We start from the raw sequence: 27,748 nt of genomic DNA, 5'->3' as shown, positions 1-27,748 counted from the left end.
TGTTGAATCCTTATTCACAATGCTTTACTTTCAGTTGGTGATCATGGCAGGGACTGTCATGCTGGCATACTACTTTGAGTATACAGATACTTTCAACGTGCACATCCAGGGATTTTTCTGTCATGACAATGCCTATACGAAGCCCTATCTCGGACCAGAGGAGTCCAGTGCGATCCCACCAGCCATCCTGTATGCGGTGGTCGCAGGGGTCCCAGCACTCGTGGTGAGTGTGTATAGAAGGTTAAAGGTTCAGATTAAGCAGTGCGTTTTTTTCGTGGTTCTTGGGATGATCTTTATTTACATAATAGAATCATGTCAATCAGTTTGTGAATTGTAGAGATTGTATGTTCTTGATAGAGTCTCATAGCCAGACCACCTGCAAAGTTAGGATAGCAATATTTTAAAGAAATAATTATACACAGAACAATGTGGCATCTGGATTTAATATATATATATATATATATATATATATATATATATATATATATATATATATATATATATATATATATATATATATATATATATATATATATTTTTTTTTTTTTTTTTTTAAACGTTCAGTTTTCAGAATGGAAAATGCTTAACACATCTATTATGTATATTTGGCTATGCATATAATATTGCAAATGAATTGTGTATTTTCTAACTACAGTGTAGTTTGCACATTTTAGGGGTCAGAACATTTATTTGGGATTATTTTTTAATATTTTTTTAATAGCCTACTTTTATTCAGCAAGGATGCATTAAAGGGTTAGTTCACCTGAATATTAACATTATGTCATTAATGACTCACCCTCATGTCGTTCCAAACCCGTAAGACCTCCGTTAATCTTTGGAACAAAGTTTAAGATATTTTAGATTTAGTCCGAGAGCTTTCTGTCCGTCCATTGAAAATGTATGTACGGTATACTGTCCATGTCCAGAAAGGTAATAAAAACATATTCAAAGTAGTCCATGTGACATAAGAGGGTCAGTTAGAATTTTTTGAAGCATCAAAAAGTCATTTTGGTCCAAAAACAGCGAAAAGTACGACTTTATTTAGCATTGTCTTCTCTTCCGGGTATGTTTTGAGTGCGTTCACAGCACTGCAGTTTAGTGATATCCTGATCGCAAACGAATCACTCGATGTAACCGGATCTTCTTTAACCAGTTCACTTAATCAAACTGAAACGTTTGAAACGGTTCGCATCTCTAATACGCATTAATCCACAAATGACTTAAGCTGTTAACTTTTTTAATGTGGCTGACACTCCCTCTGAGTTAAAACAAACCAATATCCCGGAGTAATTCATGTACTCTGGAGGCGTGACGTGTGGGCGGAGCTAAAGAATCACGAGCGCGCGTAAGCTTTTGCGTTGAGAGCGTCTGGAAACTGTGACATTACCGTGAGGAAAAAACCATCATCCAAAACAAACCATGGTTAACAGTCAGATTCAGCCGTATATTTATGGTCCAGAATCAGATCCCGAGGCTGAAATTGAACAAGAGCAGCAGCAGCAACAACTACAGCAGGACGTCTCTATGTAGTATGTATTGAAACTGTATATATTTGCTTAGTTAAAGTTCCACTTTATGTCGTCTTTTTTTTTTTTAAAGGTGTAAATGTGGGAAGTGCAGTTTGATGTCAACATCGCATGTTGTTTACTTGATGTGTTTACGCGCCGATAGCTTAGTTAACAACACAGAGATATTTGAAGCAGTTTTACTCACCGCATGTGGTTCCAACACACGATCGTGACCCTTTTTCGTTGGGACTGCATCATCCTTAAGAAATAAACGATGTGCAAATCCGGCGTCAAACTTGGCCTTGTTTGTAAAACAAGCATCTTGCATGGGAACAAACAAAAACACTTGCACAACTCCGTTGATGCTCTGTAAAAATAAACTCCATCCACTGGTCCCTTAACGGTTTTTTTTTTTTTTGGTAATCTGTGCAGGGTTGTCTTGCCCTGGCAACCAAAAACACACTTCTTTTGTGACATTTCGCATTCTCGCTCTGATCAGTGAATGTCTCTGCTCTGCTCTATGGGCGCGCGCTCGCTCTTCCGGGAGAAGTGCCCTTAGGACCCATATAAGGAAAATCCGCTCCATCTAACGTCACACAGACCCATAATCCAAAAAAACTTTCCGTAACTTGTGACAAACCGGAAGAGGTATTTTTGGAACAAAAATACTCTTTCAAACGTACAACTTAATTTTTAAAACTTTGTCCATGTTTAGCATGGGAATCCAACTCTTTAACAGTGTAAAAAACTCAGTATGCATGAAATAGCATTTCACCCCCCCTTTAAGTATTTTTTTTTGTTTTTTGCCTAGCACCTACGTCTATGGCCCAATGACGCTATGATGAGCATTTACTGCTTTTAAAAAATGCGGGTCAGGAAGCGGGTCGGGTACAATATTTTCTTTTCTTTTTTTTACGGTCCGAGTTGCGGGCGGGTTAGTTGAAAACATTTAAATTTCATCATATGACCCCTTTAATATAATTCCTGTATAGAAGAAATGAAGAAATGAGATATGAAAGATATGAAAAACTCACATATGCAGGGTGACATTAGTGTTTACTAGGTTGGCCATTTGAATTATGGGATCTTTCTTTGAGAAGTCACTTTTTGGCTCTAGACTGTAGCTTTCTGTGCCTACAGTATATTAAAATATAATTCATGTTAAGCAAAATATTTACAGCTGCGATGATCAATTAAAGAGCACCAGGATCACCACAGAGCCTCTCTGCTTTCATCTCTGAAAATGAATTCCAATGACTTTGCTCAATTAATCTGAAAACACTCCTCCTGGCCTCATATTAAGGCCACACAAATTCACCCATTTGCTGAAAGCTTCACTTCTCTTCACTTCTCTGGCCTCAAGCGTGCTCTGTGGTGGACAGTAAAGGTCAGCTATCAGCTCGACGGGCTTTTAAAGTGCAAGGCTTAGTGTGAGTCCCACATATTGCTGGCATGCTGAACTTGGGCATTTCTGACAAGGCAACTGATAAATTCACAAAATCTGAGAGTTTATTATTAATCTAAGTGTATTACTTACCCTCATGTTGTTTTAAACTGTGTGACTCATTTTCTTCTGTGGAACGCAAATGAAGAAATTCATATAGGTACGATAAAAGTAGTCTATGACTCGTGTCCTTTATTACAACTTTTATGAATTCATATTATAGCTTTGTGTGAGGAACAAACTGAAATTAAAATTGTTAAAACCTTTCACCTCCAGTGAGCTGTTATAATTGTGAGATAAAAAGACAAAATTATGACATATTATGTCAGAATTATGAGATGAGAAGTCGTAATTATGACAATTTAATGATTAATTTAAACTTTTATACTCATACATTTTGTCTCAGAATTTGTTTTTGTCATGACTTTTTACCTCATTAATTTTTTCATGTTTTAATCTAATATTTTTTCTTTGATTTATGATTTGTAATCGTGATTTATCAATGCATGTTTTTTTTATCTTATGTGGTGGTAACGGGATTTCATAGATTTTGTGTTGTTCATCACATAAAGCTATATGGCTTTACAAGACAGTATGGGCTTTTTATGATAAATTTATGGTGTGTTTGCATCATTTAGAAGCTAATAGTTATTGTAATTGGATGGAAAAACTTATTTTAACTTTTCTTTTAACTTAAGTGACATGATTTGATAGTGCTGTGTCATGCGTCACACGCTGTAAATGACAAAAGACACAAGCGCAACAATTAAAGATGTCAAATGTTTGTTTACAAAATAATGGAAATTTAGTGGAGTAGAATGGATAAACCCATTCTGTGAATGCCCCTTAAAAAGTAGCTTGCCATGGATATCACATGCATCAAGCATTCAGTTTTCATCTAAATTCGAAAACCAAACAGCTCGTCCTATCTCTTTTATGATGTAGTGTTTATATGTGCTTTCAGGGCACATATATACTGACCGGCTAAAGCCACCATCATTTTTCAATGTGCTTTTACCTATGTACATAATCATAATTTTTTTTAATCCCATATTGAATGGATTCATTACTGTATTGTAGTTGCACTGACTGACATTTGACAACACATGTTAAAAATGCCAGCGAGAGAGTTTTAGGATTTGACTCACACTTCTATTCCCAATTTCAAAGTGATAACCCACAAATAACATACAAGAAATATAATTTAAACACTTTCCAAAGCTTAACTGCCCTTGAGGCTTTTTTAATGCTTGTTCTGAACCACAAACCTGCATTACTTAAACAGTAGATTAACACAGGTGTGTTGTAGTTAAAACTTTGGAGGCAGAAGGCAGACTAATAGAATTCTCTCTTTGGGCTGCATCTCACATTCTTCATATTAAATATGAATATATGGAAACAAATACAAAACTTAAAGAATTTTTGGCCGGCCCATATGCCAGTTAGAAAAACTGTCTCGCTCTCGAGGATTGGCTGTTTGACATTTATAGGAAAGGATGGCATGATGTCTATATTAGGAGTGAACAGTGAATCATGCCACTCCACATGAAATGCATAAGCTTCCATGAAAGTCATGAAAGGATTTGTCTCCTGTTCACTGACAGATCAGACCATATTAATATTTAATTATTAAAAAGTGTACATTCTGAATTTGCGTATATTTAGTAATATTGAGATATCACTGATGTTGTAAACCTGGAGTTTGCTGCACTGTTGAGTTGGCACAAGAGTTCACAAGTTCACCTGTCACTTCCTGTGTTTTTTTCATTGGTGTTGGAATATGGGTATTGGTACTGGAATAAGGGTGCTGGGCTCCTCTGCAGGTCTTCGTGTGCTATGAATTGGTTGCAGATGCTTTTTATTCTAAATGACATAAACAGTTGTAAATGAGTAACCTGTTTAGCTTTTTTTTTTGGTTTCTACATGTATTAAGAAAACATGAAGTGTAGTGAACAATTACATTATGTAGTTGAATAAGAATAAAAAAAGTTATTTTGATTTATTTGATGAATCAATGGGTTAACAAAAATGGGTTAACAAAACTGGTAGCTGCTGGGTTACTAACATCTAAAACACCCTGATGAAAAGTTTCACTTAGTTTCATCCTCTCTAGGCCACATTTTATAATGAAAGTTTATTTTTTTTCGCAAAAATTGTACTTTTAGTGTCACGCTGTCAGTCTCTGTTTTCCTGGGTGTTCCCTAATGAGCTCACTTCTCCTTAGGCACTTCACCATAGACACTTTAATTCCTCTAGTCTGGTCCTGTCTTCACAGTAATTACACTCCAGTTAATCGCACAGGTGCAGACAATCCTTTGTCGTTATTCTCCCTATAAATAGCTGTCCTTCTCTGTTGTTTGTATGGAGTCCTTACCGTCTGTGTACCTATGATCTCGGCTCCCGAGATTTCCCCTTTCCTTCTCGTTCTTCCGAGTTCCCGTACCGTTTCATCCGGTTCCTTCTTTTGTTTTGTTTTGTTTGTCTCCTTGGACTGTTTATTTTGTATTTCCTTTTTGTGCAATAAATACCAGCAATTGGATCTTACCCTCTCCTTTTGTTTCCTAAACACACATCGTCACATTTAGGGGTACAACAACTCAGCACTGGGGCAGTATCTTTAACCTCTAAAAGGTTCATCATGTATAGTTCATAATAGTAGTCTATTTTACTGAAAGTGCAAACTTGGATATTGGATATACAAATATTGGCAATTAAAAGTGAATTTATGCCAAACAGTTAATGAAAGCAAGCAAAATGTTTATTTTTGTACACACACACAGAGTGGCAAGAGCAAGTTTGAGAAAATCTTTGAAACTATCTTGATTTCTGCATTAATTACTTAAAATGCGGTCTGATCTTTATATAACTTACAATAACAGACTAAACTAATAACATGAATAATTTTACTTGTACATTTTTATGGTAGGGAAATAAAACCTTTTTATAGCTTGTATTTTCTTGAATACATTCACAGCAGAATGGAGAAAGTGTCAAACCCTGAAATTAGGTACTTATAGATCTTTCTTTAGCAGCAAAATCTTCACTACGTTTTCTGTAGCTGCTTTTTGCAATTTTGGACCATCCCTCCCCCTAAATGTTTAATTGTATCAATATGTCTGGGTTGATAGTACATCCTTCTTTATGCCACACACAGTGACTACGTTTACATGCTGTTAAAATTCGGGTTATGGTCGGGTTAAGGTCACTATTTGGGTTTCTGAAACATTCGGGATAACCCGTTTACATGCGTGAGCAGAGAGAGTTACTCCTGTATACATGGAATGTGTAATCAGTCGCCAATATCCCCATGTAAACAGCGACGCACGGTTAACGTCTGGACGTAATACGCAATATGCGTCATTTCCGATTCTTCTTCCTGTATCCAAAGACTCAAAAGACCAAGATTCCTTGCGAATAGAACATGCGCAGAACACACATTTTGATGGGGATATGCCGAAACGCGTTTACAAGACCAAATATTCGGGTTAGAAAAGGGGTACCCCAGGTATAATGATATGAGCATATCCGGGTTTTTGCCGGTGTGTTTACATGGCCGTGCGCGACCGGGTTATTGCTAATATCCCGGTTTTGAACGGGTTATTGGCTGCATGTAAACGTAGTCAGTGTCTTGTTCACCTTAAAGTTGATCCTGTACAGGATTCAATGCATTTGTTATTGATGAAAGGCATTCGAAAAGGCCCTGGATTGCCTATAAATCAGACTGAATCAATTTATAGCAAGTTATCATGAACCCCCATAGCCTTCTACAGCTTTATTCTTTCACAACCATCCAGCACTAATTAGGACTGTTTTTTTTATGCTTCTTTTGACCCTGGTGCACCCTGACACTTCGGCAAAATCAGGTTCAAGACCCTGCTGAGAACTTGCTTCTGGCCGGCACAAAATCAACGTCTAATCATATCCATTGTGTTCATGAATTGGTCTTTATGCGTGTTCCTGTGTTACAAATAGCCGAAATAGAGCCTGATTTTGTCTTCAAGCTAAAATAATTAGATTTTAGCTTCATTTAGATTATAGTTCTATGTAAAGATCAATAAAAAAACAATAAAGCGGGAGAAGAGAGAGTGTCTACAAAAGAAAAGTATAGCATTAAATTGCTCTTATTTGATTTTTTTGTTTTTTTTTGTCTGCAGATTACAGTGACAGAATCCGTGCTCTTCTTGCTGCAGTATGTCTCAGAAGATCTGGACAATCGTGAGAAGATCATTGTGATGGGCGACTGTTGTTATCTCAACCCTCTGGTCCGAAGGACATTTCGTTTTCTTGGTAAGTCTTCACAGACAGAAGTGCACTAATTAGTGCAAATGTAGACTTAGACTTTTGTCTTTTTCTTGTGCATCTGCACCTGCTGCAGAAGAAAGGAAAATTGAGATGTCAGACACACATACAGTACTTGCGAGTTTCTTGTGTGGGAAAGAGAAATTGAGGTTCCTGAAGTGTCCCGCCCCAAGAAAAAAATTTAAAATCATCATCAAATTACTAAGCAACCACTGAATGGAATAACAAAAAATAGTTATCACTTTAAAGCTTAGAAACTCAGCTAATGTATGTAATTATTTTTTCATATTAGATTATAACTTCATGAAATATGCATAGAACTTGAAAAATGGCACAGTATTCTTTTTTAAAAATCCTCCAGATTAAAAAGAGCCCAAATTTAACATAATACGTCAATTAGATCCAGAGATATTCCGCATAGAGCTATAACCAGACAGGTGCAAGTGAGATGCAGCAAAAAAAAAAATTGATAAATGAAATAAACAAACAAAACACAAAATGAATAAATAAACAAACAAACAAATAATAAACAACAACAAAAACACTATATCTTTCACGTGGCGTTTTCTTTCGTAATTTAATAAAATAGGCATAGATCGTGGAAAATATCACATCATTATTTGCAGCAGATTCTCACTGTTGAAATGAGTCCAAAATAATCAAATAATCCAAATAGCCAATATAATACATTGCATCGTTCTTGCGTAAATAATACCTAAACCCATGATTTGAATAAATCATTTGAAGAGCTTTATTGAACATTTGGCAAATAAAATGTAAGACAGCATGTTTCTGTCTATTCTAGATATTTTTTTTTATAATTCATAACTATAGATATACATGACTATGTACCATTTTAAAGTTTAGTAATTCAGTTTTTGAATGCATTCAACCATTTTGATAATCTCTTAACGAGTACTGAGCAGAGTGGGTGTATTGGAGCGGCAACAATTAGTTTTTCGCACTCTAAACATTCAGTGATCACAATGATTTCCGTATGTTTTGAAATATCACAAAGTTCTGTTCAGAACTTGTATTAAACAAAAAAATAAATACACGATAATAGAATAAATGTGTTAACATGGTTTATTGGTACAATTAACCCACTTTTATATTAAATGACAGTTTAACTCATTTGTCAGTGCAGCGTCTCTATACTACAGTGAAGGTGAGGGTTGTAGTTACTTCAGAAACAGAAAGTAAAATTATGCTGGAACTTTTCAATTTTTAAGCAGATAAATCAAATGACAGCATTGAAAATAATTTTCTGCACTCCTGAATGTTTCTATGTGCATGCGATTTGTACGTTTTCTGAGGGCTACAACTTGTACCACTATGTTCACACCTTTGGTCTCGGAAGTATAGGATTTTTTTCTCGCTGACACGAAACCAGAGAAAAATGGCGGCACTTCCAATAGTAAAATGTAGATAAGCAGTTATTTAACCCTCTCAGGCTCAAATTAAGTTTTAGTAACTTTAGTAACCTTTAGTAAAGTTTTTAGTACTCCAGATACATAAAATATGTATCTGGAGTAATAAGGTTTTCAGTTACTTTACTGTTGCAAATCTGCAACGCCTGCCTTGAGAGGCTTAAGCAGTTTTGCAGTTAGCTCTCAGAAAACTCTGATTACGATTACGATTTCTACGAGGATGTGAACACTTTTCACAAGTTGGTATCTCGTAATCATAGTAATTACGATATAGCGTGATCACACCTTAACTACTTTTACAATAAACTGTTTAAAATGAGAATTCATCCAATCAATATTGAGTATCCACATATTACAAACAAACATGCTTGAGATAGCCTATAACCTCCCGCATTCGCCCATTGCCGTCATCCAAGTCAAGTCAAGTCACCTTTATTTGTTTAGCGCTTTATATAATACTGATTGTGTCAAAGCAGATTTACAGTGTCAAACAGGAAAGTACTTTTTCAGTAAAGTGGGACAATAACAATGAGTCATTTCCTAAAGCTAAAGTCAGTTCTGATGATTCAGTGATGTCATCAACCAGTTCAGCTCTCTTCCAGTAGTGTCTGTGCAATCAGTCAAGCATCCCCAACTAAGCAAGCCAAAGGTGACAGTGGGAAGGAACCAAAACTCCATCGGTGACAGAAATTCTTCACCTTCCTTCTGATTTGAGTGATCGACATATCTGTCAAGATACAGTAGCTATTGATATTTAATGTGTGAATTCTTGATAAAATACAGTTAAATTATTAATGGCTGTTGGCTGTGAAAATAACATGGCATATCTATAATATTAACCAACAGCAGTTTTACATAAACAGTTACCATAAGTGAGTCATCCGAAACTTCATAAGTGTACACTGGATGATTTTTGTCTTTTCTGAAATGATCTAGAAAGCATTATTCCAAAAATTACAGAAATTCATAGAATGTTCCCATCCTTGCAAAACCAAAATAAGCAAAAAAATATATAATAACATTCATAAAATAATAAAAAAAATTGTACAAAAACGTATCTGTACTGATCCAGTGTTTCATAATTAATAACAAAATGAAAAATAAATGAAATTTACCTGACTTAAATATTTACCAAAATATTGAAGCTAGGTAAAAATATACAGTGCAATTATAATTAACAACACAGAATTGCAGAAGGACCATAAAAATGTAAGCTAAACAATTCTTTGTTACATTGTGTTATACATGTTAAAGAACTGATTCACCTGTCTGAATTGCAATGGGGAAGCAATATTGTATAGTTTTAGTAAAGTATACTAGATTGTGGTAGTCTGCTCCGTCTTTCACAATATAGCATTTAGAACATAACCTCCAAAAAAAAAAAAAAACACTTTTCCTTAACATAAACCTTTATTGGGTTCATCCTGAAACAAATGCTGTAAGTGTATTAATGCGTTAAGTGTTAGAGAGATGTTGTATAGTTGCTGCATTATTTCAGCACAGTAAATTCACTGTCTTGTCTGTTATGCGGCTCCTCTCAGTTTAAGTGTGCAGTTATGTAGTTTTATGAACCATATGACTACTCTTGCATTTCGTCGTGAGAATATCTCAACTGAAATTCAGTGCTGTGCCACATTAGATTTCTGGTTAAAAATGTAGTCCTCTGGAGGATAAAGAAAATGTTTGTTAATGTGGGGGCTGATGGAGGAGCTGTGTTAGTAAACTGACAGCGGTAGTGCTCGTTGTAAACCATACTTTCAGTCTGCTGCGTCTCCAAGCTCTGTTCATAGAAAACATTCAATGTGACAAAGCTGCCCACACTTACATTAAGATTTGAGTCCCATTCCTCTGCTTTCTTTCCTAATATTTTGGTTGTAAAAATGATATAGCCATCCAAGCACTGAATGGTCTGTCATTTTCCATGATGTGATTACAGTTTGGCAACACTCATAATTTCAGGATTAGTTTCCTTTTTATTTTATTTTTTTTAAGGAGAAGCATTACATTAATTATGAAGAAAATTATGTGCAATTAATCATCCCACTTGACCAGTATGTAAACTACCTTTCAAAAAATTTGAAATTTCTTTTCTTTTCTTTTCTTTTTTTATAGCAGTTAAAACAACGTAACATTGACCAATGTGCTGTGCTATCTCTAAATAAAAATTACACAGTATTAACTTTCTGACAAACATTGACCAAAAACAATTTTTTTTATAAATAAATAAAAAAATAACTCTAGCTAATTATTCAGCGCCAAATCCTAATTCAATTACTTTAAATTTTCGTTTAAAATAACTTAGTGACAAAGCCAGTCGTTTTTTAAACTTTATATTCATCCTGGAAAAAAAAAACCTGAAAAGGGTGTATTACAATTACCACAGAAATATTAAGCAGCACAACTATTTTCAATAATAATAATAATAATAATAATAATAATAATAATAATAATAATAATAATAATAAATCTTTAGCACCCAATAGGCATATTAGAATGACATCTGAAGGATCATGTGACACTGAAGACTGGAGTTATGGCTGCTGAAAATTCTACTTTGCCCTCAGAAGAATAAATTAAATTCTGAAAAATATAAAAATAGAAAAAAGTTATTTTAAATGGACTTAATATTTCACAATATTGGTGTTTTGACTTAATTTTTCAAATAAATAAATGCAAATCAAATAAATGCAGCCTTGATGAACATATACAGTAGGACTTCTTTCGAAGACATAAAATCTTAAATTCGTAATCTTCTAAATCTTAAAATCTTAAAACTGAAATCCTAGATTTTTGTCTTTGTGTTCCTCCAGGTGTGTACGCATTTGGCCTCTTTGCCACAGATATCTATGTAAATGCCGGGCAGGTGGTAACAGGAAATCTGTCTCCATACTTCCTGACGGTGTGCAAACCCAACTACACAGCACTGGGGTGCCAACAGGTGGTGCGTTTCATCAACCAACAGGAAGCCTGCACAGGCAATGAAGATGATATCTTACAAGCTCGCAAATCCTTCCCATCCAAAGACGCGGCCATCAGTGTTTATGCAGCTCTTTACATTGCTGTGAGTAAACTAGACATATACACATACACAAAAGCAAGAGACGAGTCAAACTCTGTTGTTTCGGATTCATTCTAATTAATTTTTTAACAGCAAAAAATACATTAAATACAAACCTGGTCCAATGCTTTTTTTTTTAATCTTGCAGTTTATAAAGGCTGTTTGCACAAATTAATAAAAAATACAGCCTGTAGTAAATTAGGGTCAAACCAAAGGTAGAAACCGATAATTCCAAACTAAATTATGACACCAGTCTATTATTGCTAAACATTATTGTCACACCCCTGGACTCATTATGTTGTGTTTTCCCCTTCATGAGTTCCGTTTCCCATGTTTATTGGGTCATTATGCTCTAGTGTGTCTGTCATTAACATTTGCCTTATAAATTCAGTGTTTGGGTGTACGGTCTTGTCGATGTGTATGTGTGTTTCTGACTTCTCCCTATGGATTACCCCATGTGGAATATTAAAAACTTTGTATCATCATCTTCCTTGTTACATGTTTCTCTCCCACACCACACCATGACATTTATACATAGAGCTCAGAGAAAAATAAAACAATAATTAAAAAACTTACTGTGATATGATATGATGTATAAAATAAATATGCATGGCCTGTGCAAGTGGTGCTTGGTAGACTTTATGAAAGCACAGTATCTTTAATGTATGAGGGCTGTGTTTCCTTCTTAATATTTAGTCTGTACATTACTGATTATTCAAACTGACATTTTGATTATGCGTGTCTTGTAAAATTGTTGTCCGATTTAAGATTTTATAAAGAGCTTTTTGATTTTGCTCCAACACCCCTTCAAGTCCTGATGAAAAAATCAATTAATCCATGATATGGTATTGATCCAATTGAAAGAGAACAGCTGCACAATCACGTAAGCATAGGCAATTTACAGGTGCATCTAAAAAAAATGTAATATCATGTAAAAGGTCTTTATTTTTTGTAATTTAATAAATAAAGCAAACTTATATTCTGGATTCATTAAACACAAATTTAAATATTTCAAGAGTTTTTTTGTTTTAATACAAATTGTTACTACTTACAGCTTAGGAGAAAAAAAATCAGTATCTCAAAATAATTTGAATATTCCATTTTGAACTTTAATTAATTTTGAGTATAAATACTGGGTACCTCTTGGGCTAGTTTAGAACATACAGTACAGCCACAATTATGGGAAAGACTACTGACTTGACAGTTGTCCAGAAGACAATCAACACCCTCCACAAGGAGGGAAAACCACAGAAGATCATTGCTGAAAGGGATGGCTGTTCACAGAGTGCTGTACCAAAATATATTCATAGAAGGTTGACCGGAAGGGAAAAGTGTGGTAGGAAAAGGTGCACAAGCAACAGGGATGACCACAGCCTTGGGAAGATTGTCAGGAAAAGCCGATTCAAGAACTTGGGAGAGTGTCACAAGGAGTGGACTGAAGCTGGAACATCAAGAGTCACCACACTCACACCTCACTCAGTCATCTTCAGGAAAAGGGCTATAAGCTGTCACATTCATAGAACCAAGCCACTCCTGAATCAAAAAAAAAATATATATATATATATCTCAGAAGCATTTCACTTTGGGTAAGGAGAAAAAGAACTGTGGTTCAAGTCCTCTTTTCAGATGAAAGTACATTTAGTATTTCATTTGGAAATCAAGGTCTGGAGTCTGGAGGATGACTGGAAAGGCACAGAATCCAAAGTCCAGTTTTATCAAGTCTAAAGTCAAAGCAGCCATCTACCAGGATATTTTAGACAACTTTATGCTTCCATCTGCTGACAAGCTTTATGGAGTTGCTGATTTCCTTTTGCAGCAGGGCTTTAGCACCTGCCCACAGTGCCAAAACCACTTCCAAGTGGTTTGATGACCATGATATTACTGTGCTTGATTGGACAGCCAACATGCCTGACCTGAACCTCACAGAGATCTATGGGGTATTGTGAAGAGGAAGATAAGTAACACCTGACAAACAATACAGAGGAGCTTAAGGCTGCTATCAAAACAACCTGGGCTTCAGGAATGCCTCAGCAGTGCCACAGGCTGATAGCATCCATGCCACGCCGCTTTGCAGCAGTAATTCATACAAAAGGAGCCCCAACCAAGTTTTGAGTGCATAATTAAACCTGCTTTGGAGATCTTGATCTTTTGTACATCTTTTTTTGATTGATCTTTGAGAAAAAAAAGCTGTAAGTCATAGCTATCAGAATTAAAACAAAGAAAACTTTTTAAATATTTCAGTTTGTGTGCAATGAATCTAAACTATAAGTACGTTTTCTCTTTTAATTAAATTACAAAAAATAAAGAACTTTTCCATGATATTCATTTTTTTTGAGCACCTGTATTATACATCCTTTTGGCTAGTAGCCTTTATCAAGGTACCTTGTGGGGGTACGTTGTAGAATGAATAACTTATCCTTAAGTGAGTGTGTAAATGGCTACTAGCTGAAATGTTGGAGAATAAATAGCCTATTCTTAAGTGTGTGTGCTTTTGTTCTCTCTCAATTAGATTTAAATTTTTCACTTCAACTTTCAAAGTACTTTCACTTTGCTTCACTTGCTCCACCATGGTATTGATCCAAGGCTTCATAACATGTTTTTTTTTCTTCTTTTTTTTTAATGGTACCACTTTTTATAAGCATAAAAAGCTGTTTTTTGTATTTGTAAATATATTTTACAAATATATAAAAATAATTAAAAAAAAATTCATTTTCAATTAGTTCTCTAAAGGTCTTTAAGTTGCTTTGCTAGCACTCTGATTTTTGGTCGTGTTAACAACTTTACGATTTATACAGGGATGTCCAATCTTGCTCCTGGAGGGCCACTGACCTGCTCCAACCCCAATTAAACATACATGTATCTGCTAATCAAAATCTAAAATTACTAACTAACTTCCAGGCAGGTATATTGGAGCTAAACTCTGTAGTGCATTGTCCCTCCAGGAGCAGGATTTAGCAGCTCTGATTTATGATTCATCCAGAGGTTTGTAGAAATGCATCTAAAAAGTCATACAAGTTCAAATCCATTAGATGTTAGGCAATGTCACAAGTTAATATACACAGCATTTTGTGCAATGCCAGAAATGTCTGTAGCAAGACATGGAAATGAATAAATAAATAAATAAGAATCATGTAAGTACATATTTCTCCTAGTAATCTTGAAACCTTAACCGTGCCAATCAAATTAATTACTCAACGTGACTCCAGTCATTAAATGAATCAGAAATAGTTTACATTCCACATAGATATTATGTGTATGTTTTAATGCTAGCAGCCTTAAGACAGATGGTAAACCATGCAATTTGGTCTTTAAGGACAGTGGTTTTCAAACCTGTCCTGGAGGCACCCCTTAAAAAGTTTGAGTTTTGAATTAGACAAAAATGAGGAAGTAATTTCAGGGTTTCTGCAAGTCTTAAAATGATCTGATTATTTATGTTTAAATATGAGATGATGTTTGAAGATGAGAATGTTTTCTTTACTTGTTCTAAAAGAATCTGCAGAAACCCTGGTATGTTTACGCATTGGTTACATATTTGAATTTTGAAATTATTGTTATTATATGATATCGGATATTTAATTGCACATGCTTACACTTAATATTACATTTAGATTATCTTTGGCATCATCTAATGCTCACTTAAAGTTAATCTCTAAAAGCATCACTAATAATTTAATGAAACTGTTAAATGTAATCTTGAGCAAATATTAATATGCATTTTCCATACTGTACAGTATGAAGTTGTGAAACCTAAATCACTTGCAACATTTAAAATTATTCACTTGACTTTAAGTTTTTAGTATCGGCCATTTATCATTAATTGGCCATAACATGGAAAGAATCAGCATTTTAATCAGTGTATCCCTAGACCTATACAATGTGGGCTTCCTTGGGAACAATTAAAAGGAAGCTTGGTAGAATGAAAAGGCCATCTGTCTGAATGCTGCTGGTGCTCCTTGCTCAAGACATTAATAGTTGTACTTGATCAAATCCTCACAGTGAGATGAATGCCACCCCCACCTTTCCTCTTTCCCCTAAGGCTTGATTCAGGATAAAAGCAAAGCAGGTAGCCTTCAGATGCCACTCTTTCAGTCAATGCCAATGTCTGGGATAAATGAAACAATGTAGCTGAACCATAGATATGTATTTAATTTACAAATATACAAACACTACAAATGTTTACCGATCAGTGTAATTGGTGCATGTGTGCAGTTTATTATTCTAAAAGCCACAGTTTAAAAACAGTTAAACTGAAACCTGTGTTTTCAGACAAACATGCCCACATGTGAGCAGGGAATGATTGAGCTATGAAAAGCATTTACACAGCTGTTGAAGGATGAAGATGTATTACAGAGTGCTCTGTTTCTCCTCAGATGTACATCACATGCTCGGTGAAGGCCAAAGGGACACGGCTGGCCAAGCCGGTGCTCTCTCTGGGGCTCATTTGTCTGGCCTTCCTAACTGGGATTAATCGAGTGGTGGAGTACCGCAACCACTGGTCTGATGTCATTGCTGGCTTCATCATCGGAGGAGCCATTGCTGTCTTCATGGTGAGTTCACTTCTGACACACTAATAGTAAATATTCAAATGCAGTTCATATGCATACTTGTTTGTGCTTATTTTATAAAGATGCTTTTAATCATATAATGTTTAATTACGTCAATAAAGACTATAGAAATGAAATGTTGGGGTGGGTAAATTTTTTTAAATAATTTAGGAAGAAGTCTATTATGGCTGCAATTATTTGATCAAACATACAGTAAAACATTTAATATTGTGAAATATTATTGTTTTCAATAATAATATATTTTAAAATGTAATGTATTTCTGTGATGGCAAAGGTTCATTTATAGCAATCATTACCACAGTCTTCAGTATCACACGTTTCTTCAGAACTTATTCTAATATGCTGTGCTTTAAAAATGTTTGGGAAGTGGGGAACATCAACAGTTTGAAAATGCCCTTCAAAGAGTGTAGACAAATTGTACATAACATACCTCATAGTACTGAATAATTTAACAGTGGTATAACAAAAATACATACTAAAAATCTCTGTTCAAATGCCTCATAGACTTGAAAGTGCCTTTGATTTTTACAGTGCTCATTGGTTTTGAATAGCAAGGTGTGATCTGATAGGCCAGCTATCCAGTGCATTGTGATCAGCCAAATTCCTCAAGTGTGTGACGGAAATGTAATGTCCCTTGACATACCATGATGCCACTTCCTGGTGTTCTAAATAATGCTACCTATCAGATTATGCTACCGACATTGTATTTATCTAACTGTAAGGGTAGGTTAAGGGTTAGGGTAGGAGTATGTTAATAAAGGATTTTGCTTCCAAATTATGCTGCTATCTGTTTAAGTGAGAAGTAGCAAAACCTGACAGGGTAGAACAAATCGTCAGAACACCGGAGACAAAACCAATAAAACCCATTACAAACAAGGCATTTTGTTGCATCCAGTGGGGACATAATTACATATTATAATGACTTACAGTATACTGTATTTTTACATGCAGTGACCCTCTGATCTGGATACAGACTGGATTTGGTAGCTACAGTGACCTCAGAATAAGAAAGAAACAGACTAACATTAGCACTAACATTGGCAGATGTAAAAGTGTTATGTGTAAGCCAGGTTAAAGAGATGGGTATTTAATCTAGATTTAAACTGACAGAGTGTGTCTGCCTCCCGAACAATGTTAGGTAGGTTATTCCCGAGTTTTGGCGCTAAACAGGGAAAGGATCTGCCGCCCGCAGTTGATTTTGAAATTCTAGCTATTATCAGATTGGCAGAGTTTTGAGAACGCAATGGACGTGGAAGACTATAATGCAATAAGAGCTTGTTTAAATACTGAGGTGCTAAACCACTCAGGGCTACGTAATTTTTAATAGGGTCTCTAGCTGCTGCATTTTGGACAAGCTGGAGTTTGTTTTTTAAGCTTGCAGAGCAACCACCCAATAAAACATTACAATATAACATTGAGGTCATTAATGTATGTATGAATGTTTCTGCATTTGACATTGAGACCATAGGTCATAATTTAGATTATTTTTCAATTTCAAAAATAAGAATTTTACAAATGCTAGAAACGTGGCTTTCAAAGGAAAGACTGCTATCAAATAGCATACCTATGTTCCTACCTGATGATGAAGAATTGACAGAGCAGCCATTAAGTCTTAGACTGTGTTCTAGGTTATTACATGCAGAGGTTTTATGTCTGATAATTAACACCTCTCTTTTTATAGAAATTAAACAGTAAGAAATTACTCTTCATACAGTTTTTTATGTAGATTATGCATTCTGTTCGTTTTTTTAAATGTGTATGTTTCGCCGGGCTGCAAAGTTAAATAGACATCAGTATAACAGTGAAAGCTAACGCCATGTTCCTGATGATATCTCCCAGGGGTAACATGTAAAGCATGAAATGTAACGGCCCTAGTACTGAGCCTTGAGGAACTCCATACTGCACTCTTCATTCACTGCTATGAATTGATGGCGGTCAGATAACTATGATTTGAACCATGCTAATGAACTTCCACTAATGCCAACAAAGTTTTCTAGTCTATTCAAAAGAATGTTGTGGTCAATAGTGTCAAACGCAGCACTAAGATTCAGTAGCATTAATACAAACACAATCAGATGATAAGTGCAGGTCATTTGTAACTCTAATTAGAGCAGTCTCAGTACTATGATACAGTCTAAATCCTGACTGGAAACCCTCACAGATACAATTTTTCTCTAAGAAGGGATATAATTGTGAGGACAGAAAAAGGAGATTTGAGATCAGTCTGTAATTAACTAGTTCTTTGGATTCAAGTTGTGTTTTTTTTAAATGAGAGGCTTAATAACAGCCAGTTTGAAGGCTGTTTAGGTAATTAGTAGGTAACTATACTAATTAATGTCTAGGTCAGGGCACAGAATAGGGCACATGTATAGCTTCCTCTTCAATAAAACACCACAGTTTGTGCTGTGCTGTGCTAGGCACACTGTTGTGTAAAGAATGCACAGTGAAGATGAGAAACCCATTGTGAGCTTTAGAGAAAGATCACACATCAGCTCATGCCTGCTTGACACACATTAGGCATAACAGCATTGTGAGTGAGTTTGTGGAATCGTGGCTATTTTCTGTGGTGCTGTAGTCATACTGTACAAGATGTGCACTGACCTATTTCTGTTGTTTGGGTGGGATGGAGTGGGGGGGTTGCAGGTTGGAAGGTGAATATAGCCATCAAACTCATGGTCAGATCAAATCTTATAATGCATCACATCACCAGGATGCAGTAAAAAGGAACACCAGTTTGTGCTTAAGTAAATGTATTACAATATTCTTGCAAATGCGTGTCTCCTGTTTTCTTTTCTTTTTTTTTTCTTTCTTTTTTTGCAATGGAGTTTAGGTCAGGGCTCAACAAGAATGACTCTTTTTTTCTGCTGACATAATTTGAAGAGTACTTCATATTTTACTTTAGCTTTTATGTTTGTCAGGAAAACATACTAAGCTATACCATACAAGCAAGAGGGCTGTTATACAGAATATTAATATTATTATATATATAATATTATATAGGAAATTAAGCCAAAGCAGAATGTCTTTGACCAATACACAGTATCTGTGTTTGGCTCCTGAATGAATCGATGTTCAAATCGGTGTAAATGATGGTAACATTTTGCAATAAGGTTGTATTAGTAAATGTAATTTAATGCATTAGTTAACATGAACTAACAATGAACAACACATCTGTTCAGCATTACTTAATCTTTGTTTGCGTTAAAATAAGCATATACTAATAAGTTCACAAATTCCTTTAGTAAATATGTTTTCAATAAAATAAACACAACACAGCATGACAGCCACTTGCAGACAACTGCTGCACACAAACAAGACCAAAACACAAAATAAAACCCAGGCCTGGTTCTCTCTCGCAAGGACATTCACTATTTTCTTCTTCAACCTCTGTGTGCTCAGTTTTGCCTTGTGCTTTTGGGTCATTGTCATGTTGGAAGGTAAACCTTCTTCTCATTGACAACTTTCTGGCCGAGGGCAGTGGATTGTCCTCAAGAATTATGATGGTATTTTGCCCCCTCCATTTTTCCTTATATTCTGACAAGTGCTCCAGTCCCTGCTACAAAGAAACACCTCATAACAGGATATTACCACCTCCATGCTTTACTGTAGGAATGCTGTTATTGGGATGGTAAGCTGTATTTGATTTCCACCAGACATATTGTTTGATGTTGAGGCCAAATAATTCAATTTTAGTCTCATTTGCCTCAGAATCTTCAAGGTGCGTTTTGGCAAAGCTCAGTCATGACTGCATGTGGCTTTTTTCTTGCACCTCTCCCATTCAAGCCACATTTGTGGAGAATTTGTGATATATCTGTCACATGCACAGAATGAACAGTCTTTGTCATAAATTCCTGCAACTGCTTCAGAATTTCTGTAGGCCTCTGACAAGTTTCCTCCTGACACTTTCATTCAGTTTGGAGCACCATCTTGATCCAGGGAGGGTCTGGGTTGTACCAAATACCTTCCACTTCTTTTTTAATTTATTTTCCTGACATCTTGGTACATCTTTCACTTGGATGTTATAAGCTGCACTGAGTAAATACAGCTGTAAAAAACAAAAACTGTGTCTGTCTTCAATTCAGGCTGCAAAGCAACAAAATTTGATTATTTTAAAATGGGGCATTCTTTTTTATATCCACTGTAAATACCTTTAGTAGCAAGTTATATTAATAAAAAGTCTACAAGCATGAATAACATGTCAGTTTATGTTCAGATGATTTCGACTTTAGAATTACATTTTTTTCCAATTACCTAAATCAGTACCCAAATGGTGAATTAGCAGTGTTCATCCTTTGTGTGTTAGCTGCTACATAAACTTATATGGATATATGTAATATCAATTACCTAAACTAGTGATTCAAACATACTTCTATAATATTCTATATATTATTCACTCTTCACTGAATGAATTGATATAGGCTATAGCCATAGTTATAATAAGGGGCATTACAAGGTGCATTACATGGCATAATTAGTGCATTAAGACTATTTATAATCCATTATAAAGGATTTAAATAAAGTGTTACCAGTAATTCTTTCTGCTAGGATAAAATCACAACTATTTAAGTCAACTTTTGAACAACGATGTTCAGTATACATCTCAAAAATCACAAAAAAAGATGTTATTTATTAGGTATTAAATGTATGTGATCAACAACAAAACTCTCACAAGAGTGACAGAACCTCTCAGAGTGGCCCAGCTTCATCTTTACTGTTGAGCCCTTCTGTTTAGTTCAAGACTCTGGGAGTGGAGAACGCCCTAAGATGTCCTCTGCTGAAACTCTCTTCTGCTATGCTGCAGTCTTTCAAGAGGCAGAGCATTGCCTGTAATGTCTCACTGAAAGTACTCATTTTGGTTCGATAATGGATGAATCTCCTCCAGGACATGAACTTGCATGTTTCCTCCCTCCCGAAAGAGCACAGAGCCTTTTTATTTTGGGCAACAAGTCATGCGAGCATCTTTGCCCTTTCAAGACTTACATAAATCATAATTTACAGCCTGAGAAAAGCCATATATGTGTATGCGTGCTACAGAAAGCCTTTCAGAGGTGTAAAACTTTCCTTTTTTCCCTTTTTTCCCTCTTTCCTTTTGTTTTCCCTATGGGCACTTTTGTGTTAGGTGGTGTGTGTGGTGAAGAATTTCAAAGGGAAGCCCTTACTAAGTGTGATACCGCCGGAGGAGTCTGTGTCCAGTGGTCCCATGATCACTCAGCCTAGCATGGAGCACACTATGGAGAAATACATAGCATCCCAGGTATTCAAACGCAAGCATTCATGTTTATTAGAATGTGTACTAAAACAGGCCAGTTTCTATCTAAAATAACATTAACTGTAGAGTGAAAAATATTTTTCAAAGTTGTAAATTATGATTTTCAAACAGCAGTTCAGATTTTGGTTGTATTCACCAGATACAAGAGTATAAAGACACAAGACAGCAGGTTCTGGATTCTTTCTCTGATATTCGCTATCGCTTTGCAAATTCGTAAGTCCAGTCCATTCGTAAGCGCCACCAAGATGTAGTTTCATTTAACAACAGCAGCTCTGGGCATGTGACCAAAAACTTAAATCTGATTGGTTGGACAGTTTTTTTAGCAGTGTGATAGAATGGAGATTCGAATTAAAAATGTTGAATGCACTAGTTTTTGTGCACCAAATATTCGTCTTGGCTGTTCACACTCTGATTGGCTGTCATTATCTTCTTTTGTTGGAGCTGGAGAAAATCGTTCTGTAATTGATTCTGAAATTGATTCTAGCGACATTGTTCTTCTGTGCCTGTATTGTTACAGTTGTGGTGGGTGTGGACTTTGACTTTTATAGTTATCATAATTATATTCCCTGGTGAGAAGGGCCTTAACTCTAATATGGATGAGCTTTTTACATATGGCTCATACAAGATCATTTACCCGCACTTGAAATATTAACAACACGTTAGCTTTATGTGGGTCATTTTATGACTTTGCCTTTGGCAGATTTTGCAGCATTAAAATTTAAACTCTTACTGTATGGCTATGAATTTAAAACCTTAAATGGTAACACACGTTTCTGGTAAAGGGCCTTTAAGATTTCAGCAATCAGAGATGAAATCCTGAGGAATAGCAGCTGTTTGATAAACAGTCCTCTCATTTTAGCTTCTTTTTTTTTTAAGTGCTGAACTCAATCTCATTTCACTTCAGTTACTTTTATAGAATAATAAAATACTTTTGATTACAGCCATCACATTGAACAGCCTTTGGATACTGAATATTATGTTCTGAATGTTAAATATTCTTCCCTAGTAAATCCCATTATTTCTTTTCAGTATTTTCTTCATTCAGCTGCTTTGCCTCAGGCAGGAATTTCTTGTATATGTGTCATAAGAGATCAGAGTAAGTCAGTGGGTTTATCTTCCAGTCTCTGACAAAATAGCCACATCTAGCTGAATATATCACGTCTACATGCTGCTTCTGAATGAAAACGTTGGATTACGCTTGCACACCTCTTTTATTGTTGTTGTTTATTTACAGGTTTACATGAATATGATTTTAAATCCCATGTTTCCCAATTCAACTTCCATCCTCAATATCATCCACTGACTAATGTTTATACAGTACCTAACTGTCCACAGATCAGATATACACTGCTGATTGTTTCAGTATTTGTTACGTCCCGTGACTCAAAAGGGGACGCAACAAAAACTGGGACATAAGAAAGCCAATTCGTAAAAAAAAGTTTTATTTAGATCAAACAAATATACCAAAACGTTATACGATAGTATTCAAAAGTCAGTAATGGCATCCTAAAGGTATGTGTGAGAATGTAATATCCTGTGGTGTGGTCTCGTGATGTGTGCAAAAAGAAACATCAAACCATAACGAAAAACAATCAAGTTGGGGGGGGGGGATATGGGGGGCGGAGTCATCCGACTTCTACTGGAAAAAAGCCCAGGTGAATACCCAGGTCGTCACAGTATTCAACACCATTCTTCAGCAGGGCTGCCATACGATATTTAACAAGTATTGGTCCCCTTGAGGTCATGAACCCACAGTCTGGTAGCAGATATTGTCGTCTTTGAAGTCCATTATGCATCACAATCAACAGGAGTCTTGCCCTTCTTTGATTAATTGTTCAATATGACTTCCCAGGATTCATTTTTCGATTCATATAAGGGTGAGCTAAGGGGCTCCGTGAGGCATTTCATCAAGATTACATGTAAGCCCAAGACACACAATGTGCACCTGCAAATGCCACACTTGGTTATTTTAAGGCTACGTCATTAATCTTTAAGGTAGATATTACTTATCTCTACAGCCTTAAACAAGAAGTGTGTGCTAGGTCTTTAACTTTGCAATGAAATGGAGAGGTAGAAAAGCAACTTAGGCTGCAGTGACTTTAACACTACTTGAGTCTGAAACACCGAAAGTATAAAACAAGTACCAAACTCTTAGCAATGTAAAATTTTAGTCGCGTTGGTTTCATATGGTTTAAAATTTTTTTCAGCTGAAAAAAACAAAACAATAACATTTCAGAGCTTATGCTGAGAAATATTTTATTTCAGACATCAAAAACATGGTCAGGATGTCATATTATGCACCTCATATTGAAATGATCGTATATGCATAAATTGTATTTTAATGTTTTTAAATTAATTTAACAGATTCAGACAACACATGAGTTTAATGTAATTGGCCTATATATTAAACTGCATTTTTTGTTTGATTTTCAGAATCCCATCACCTATGCTGAGATCACATGACAGTGAAAAGCCATCAAGCCACAATGCTGTGGATAATGTTGCTGCTCTCCAATGCATCTTTTTACTTTGTGTGCAATGCCTATATGTGCTATTTTTTACACTTCCATTTTTAAGTGTGTCAAAAAAATAAATACAAATCTATACCTTGATGTACTCCTTTTAACCCCCTTTTTTGTTATCCCTACTTTTATTCAAACATATTACTGTTTGCATTTTTTTGTGGTTGAATATACAGGGTATGGAGTGAATGAGAAAATGCAACATGATGTCATATGAAATGTATAATGTATAACATATCCTGATGTACTATTTACAACTGTGAGTCCATTTCTGAATTTACAAGAGGTTTCTGGCTGACAAGAAGAATTGTTGTTGATTCTCATATCAGGTTCTTCTATGATTTGGTCTGATGCTAGATTTGTAATTATTTTCTGCCTGCCATAACATATCACATCAACACAACACATTTTTCAGAGAAGCAGATTGTTTCAGTGTTGCATCAGATGCTATTCTATGTATTTTAAAGCATGTTTAAATCCCCAGTAATGTTTAGTTATGATTTGCTAATTGCTAGAGGAAACAGTATTGTGGGAGGGACATTCTCATTCTAGCAAGCATCTGATTGGTCAAAACACAATTTGAGTAACCAAATTTTTTGTTCAGTTTTCCAGAAACTTATATGAATATACTAGCAAATACATGGTCTCAATATACTAAAAAAAAAACGTTATTTTTTATTTCACGGGTCTGATGTGGGCATGAGATTATAAGCAGAAATAATGATTGATTTTGGTGTCATTATGGCAGAGCAGATTATGGATTTAATTGTGACTGGCAATTGATTACAAGACTCACAAAGATTAGATGCTTAGGATTTTGCCCAAAGAGGCTGCTAGGTGAAGGGTCACTTTTTGTGCTTTAACGTTACAAGTGCGTGTGTATGTGTGTGTGCTTATTTGTGAGTCTGCCCTTGATGTCGCCTCTGTGAGAACGCAGTCTCTGGTGGCCTAGACAAGGCCGTTTATTTTCTTGTCAGAGCTGGAATAATACCTGTACCTGTGAAAGAGAGAGAGCTAGACATGGAAAGAAAGAGAGGATGGACCTTCATTGTATGGAAAACGGTGTATCTCAGTCGGTTCACACAGATATACGGCAATATTTGCATTTGGATACTTTTGCGGTTTACAATCATGTTTTTCTTGTGTCATCTAAGGTCTGCAGTGTTTGGTTGAATTTACATTCTGTGGAGTGGTTTTTTAAACTATATTGAGCATATGTTTGTTCTCTCACTGGCCAATGATGAGATTTGATTTTTAAATTCATGCTTGAATACATTAAATACCATGTCTCCTAATGATGCAAATCATTTATCCAATTCATTTCTCTACTACTCATGTAGTAGTAGTACTACAGAACATCCTGATCCCTTTCATGACCAGTATTCGTCTCATTAGTTGATGCTTTCATCATGGAAAGCTTGTGCATATAACTTTTTGAGGAGTGTTTGGCTGGCTCACTGAGGGTTTTGTAAAGCACTGTTTGTAAAATTGTTTTGTGATTGTGAAAGTGCAATATAAAGTGAATTTATAATTATCCGGAAAGAGCTACTGCATTACCTGCACACTGGCTTTAATTCAGGGTTATTTCTAGTGACAGTTGTGTGTTTTTTTTTTCACTCAATAGGGTTGGGAATAAATGCACAATGGTATGTTTTAAGAATATATACGTTTGAGATTATGTTCCAGTCATGAAAGCAATGAGGTAACTTAACTCCGCTCTAAGATTTTGTTTTTCCTAAGAGATTTTTTTTTTCAACAAGCTTTGCAGTATAGGTTATATCCTTCATTTTTGGTTTACAAAAGGATTTGATGCCCAAAACCCAAGTAGTTAAAGGAATTTTTCTTTTGAAAAAGAAAGAAATATGTTTTATAAGTATATTGTATGTTGTACAGCAGTATTACTGATCTGGTAATGACCTCAGAGACTGAACTGGAAAGGAAAGCAGATCTTCCATGAGCCCAAGATGTCAAACAGTAATAAACAATTTACCCTCAGACTCTATATGTAATTTTGTATATTTTCTGTATAATGATCATATTCATTTTTAAAAAAATGTCCTTAATACATTAAGTTTGAAGTTACATTTTCTTATTTTCAGATTCAGGTTTATTTACCGAAATTTACTGTTGTGTAAAGAAAAGAAAGTGTTCATTAACTTCATTAACAGGGCAGGATAATTTGGCAAATAAATAAATAAATATTTTTAGCCCTTTGACAATATTCTGACAACATTCTTTATAGTATATATAAAAATGTGTGATATATAAATGGGTGCTTTTTGTTAAATGTAATGAAATTAAATCTAAGAAATGTAATATATAAATAATAAAAAAAAGTATATGTATATGTATATATATATATATATATATATATATATATATATATATATATATATATTTTTTTTTTTTTTTTTTTTTTTTTTTTTTTTATTATTATTATTATTATATATTTATTTAGATATTTGGGATTCTCTTGATGAGCTTCAAGAGGTAGTCACCTGAAATGGTCTTCCAACAGTCTTGAAGGAGTTCCCCGAGAGATGCTTAGCACTTGTTGGCCCTTTTGCCTTCAGTCTGCGGCCCAGCTCACCCCTAAACCATCTCGATTGGGTTCAGGTCCGGTGACTGTGGAGGCCAGGTCATCTGGCGCAGCACCCCATCACTCTCCTTCTTGGTCAAATAGCCCTTGATGCCTTCATTGTGAGTCTACAATTTTCATAGTCATGAAAATAAAGAAAACTCTTTGAATGAGAAGGTGTTTGCAAAAATTTGGTCTGTACTGTATATATATATATATATATATATATATATATATATATATATATATATATATACCCCGCCCCCTCGACATTATCTGAACCCAGCCGCACAAAACTCGGGATGGACGCTAAACTTAACCACATTCTCTCTATGGCAGTGGAGGAGCTGGGTCTGGAATGGTCTCCTCCAGAGGAACCTGCGCTGCCACCATCATACTGATCCACAGGCAAGAGAGAGGAGGGGGCTATGTCTCGCTGCAACCAGACCAACCACAAACTGCCCCATGTGTTTTACTGTCCATCTCCAGGTGTCGACGAAGCTGTTTTTGCAGCAAACGATGGGCCCTTTGTAGCGCCCAGACAACAAAGCACTGTTATAATGCACAAAATAAAAAACACTACTCCTTCACAAAAAGAGCAGTTTTCCTCTCATACCACTCACGAGTGCTATGTCCCCCCCCCCATGGCAGACAAATACTCGAGTCAATCCAACCTCTGTCCATCCGGGCCTCACAGTGGCAAGCCATTGTGAGATTGGGTCATGGGAATACTAAAACACGGCTATTCACTTCAAGTTTATTTATTTGTATAGCGATTTTTACAATGTAAATTGTTGGCTAAACCATTTAGGGCCTTATAGGTAAGTAATGATAATTTGTAACTGATAGGGAACTTGCATGCTTTTTAAAACATTTTCCTCACTTCTTTGTCCTCCTCTTCCCCCTCCTGCTTCATCTCTAATAGCTAACGACTTTGCAACGTTTTTCATTAATAAAATTAAACACATTAGTACACAATTTTCCACACCACAATCATTCAAGCTCATATCACCAGCAAACTTACACTCATTTACATCCTTCTCTTCACTCTCTGAGGCAGAAGTCTCAAAACTCA

The 27,748-nt window shown here is 35.5% G+C and overlaps 1 protein-coding gene across 1 annotated transcript; it reads left to right on the top strand.

The window, feature by feature from the left end:
• LOC128023380 (phospholipid phosphatase-related protein type 5-like) lies at window positions 1-26,048 on the top strand. The gene is made up of 6 exons (XM_052610656.1): window positions 1-223; window positions 7,107-7,239; window positions 11,492-11,742; window positions 16,110-16,286; window positions 21,424-21,558; window positions 24,007-26,048. The coding sequence occupies exons 1-6, from the start codon at window positions 20-22 to the stop codon at window positions 24,034-24,036; spliced, it is 930 nt and encodes a 309-aa protein (XP_052466616.1). The 5' UTR covers window positions 1-19; the 3' UTR covers window positions 24,037-26,048.
• Window positions 26,049-27,748: the final 1,700 nt, after the last annotated feature.

The sequence above is a fragment of the Carassius gibelio genome, chromosome A2 (genome assembly GCF_023724105.1).
Source record: "Carassius gibelio isolate Cgi1373 ecotype wild population from Czech Republic chromosome A2, carGib1.2-hapl.c, whole genome shotgun sequence".
Taxonomy (NCBI): domain Eukaryota; kingdom Metazoa; phylum Chordata; class Actinopteri; order Cypriniformes; family Cyprinidae; genus Carassius; species Carassius gibelio.
This window is presented reverse-complemented; position numbering and strand designations above follow the sequence as displayed.

Bases quoted from the DNA above. Each gene is read 5' to 3' on its own strand.
- LOC128023380 (XM_052610656.1), top strand. From the start codon at position 20: ATGCTTTACTTTCAGTTGGTGATCATGGCAGGGACTGTCATGCTGGCA. The intron at 224-7,106 runs GTGAGTGTGTAT...TTTTGTCTGCAG, and splicing joins CAGGGGTCCCAGCACTCGTG to ATTACAGTGACAGAATCCGT. The intron at 11,743-16,109 runs GTGAGTAAACTA...GTTTCTCCTCAG, and splicing joins ATGCAGCTCTTTACATTGCT to ATGTACATCACATGCTCGGT.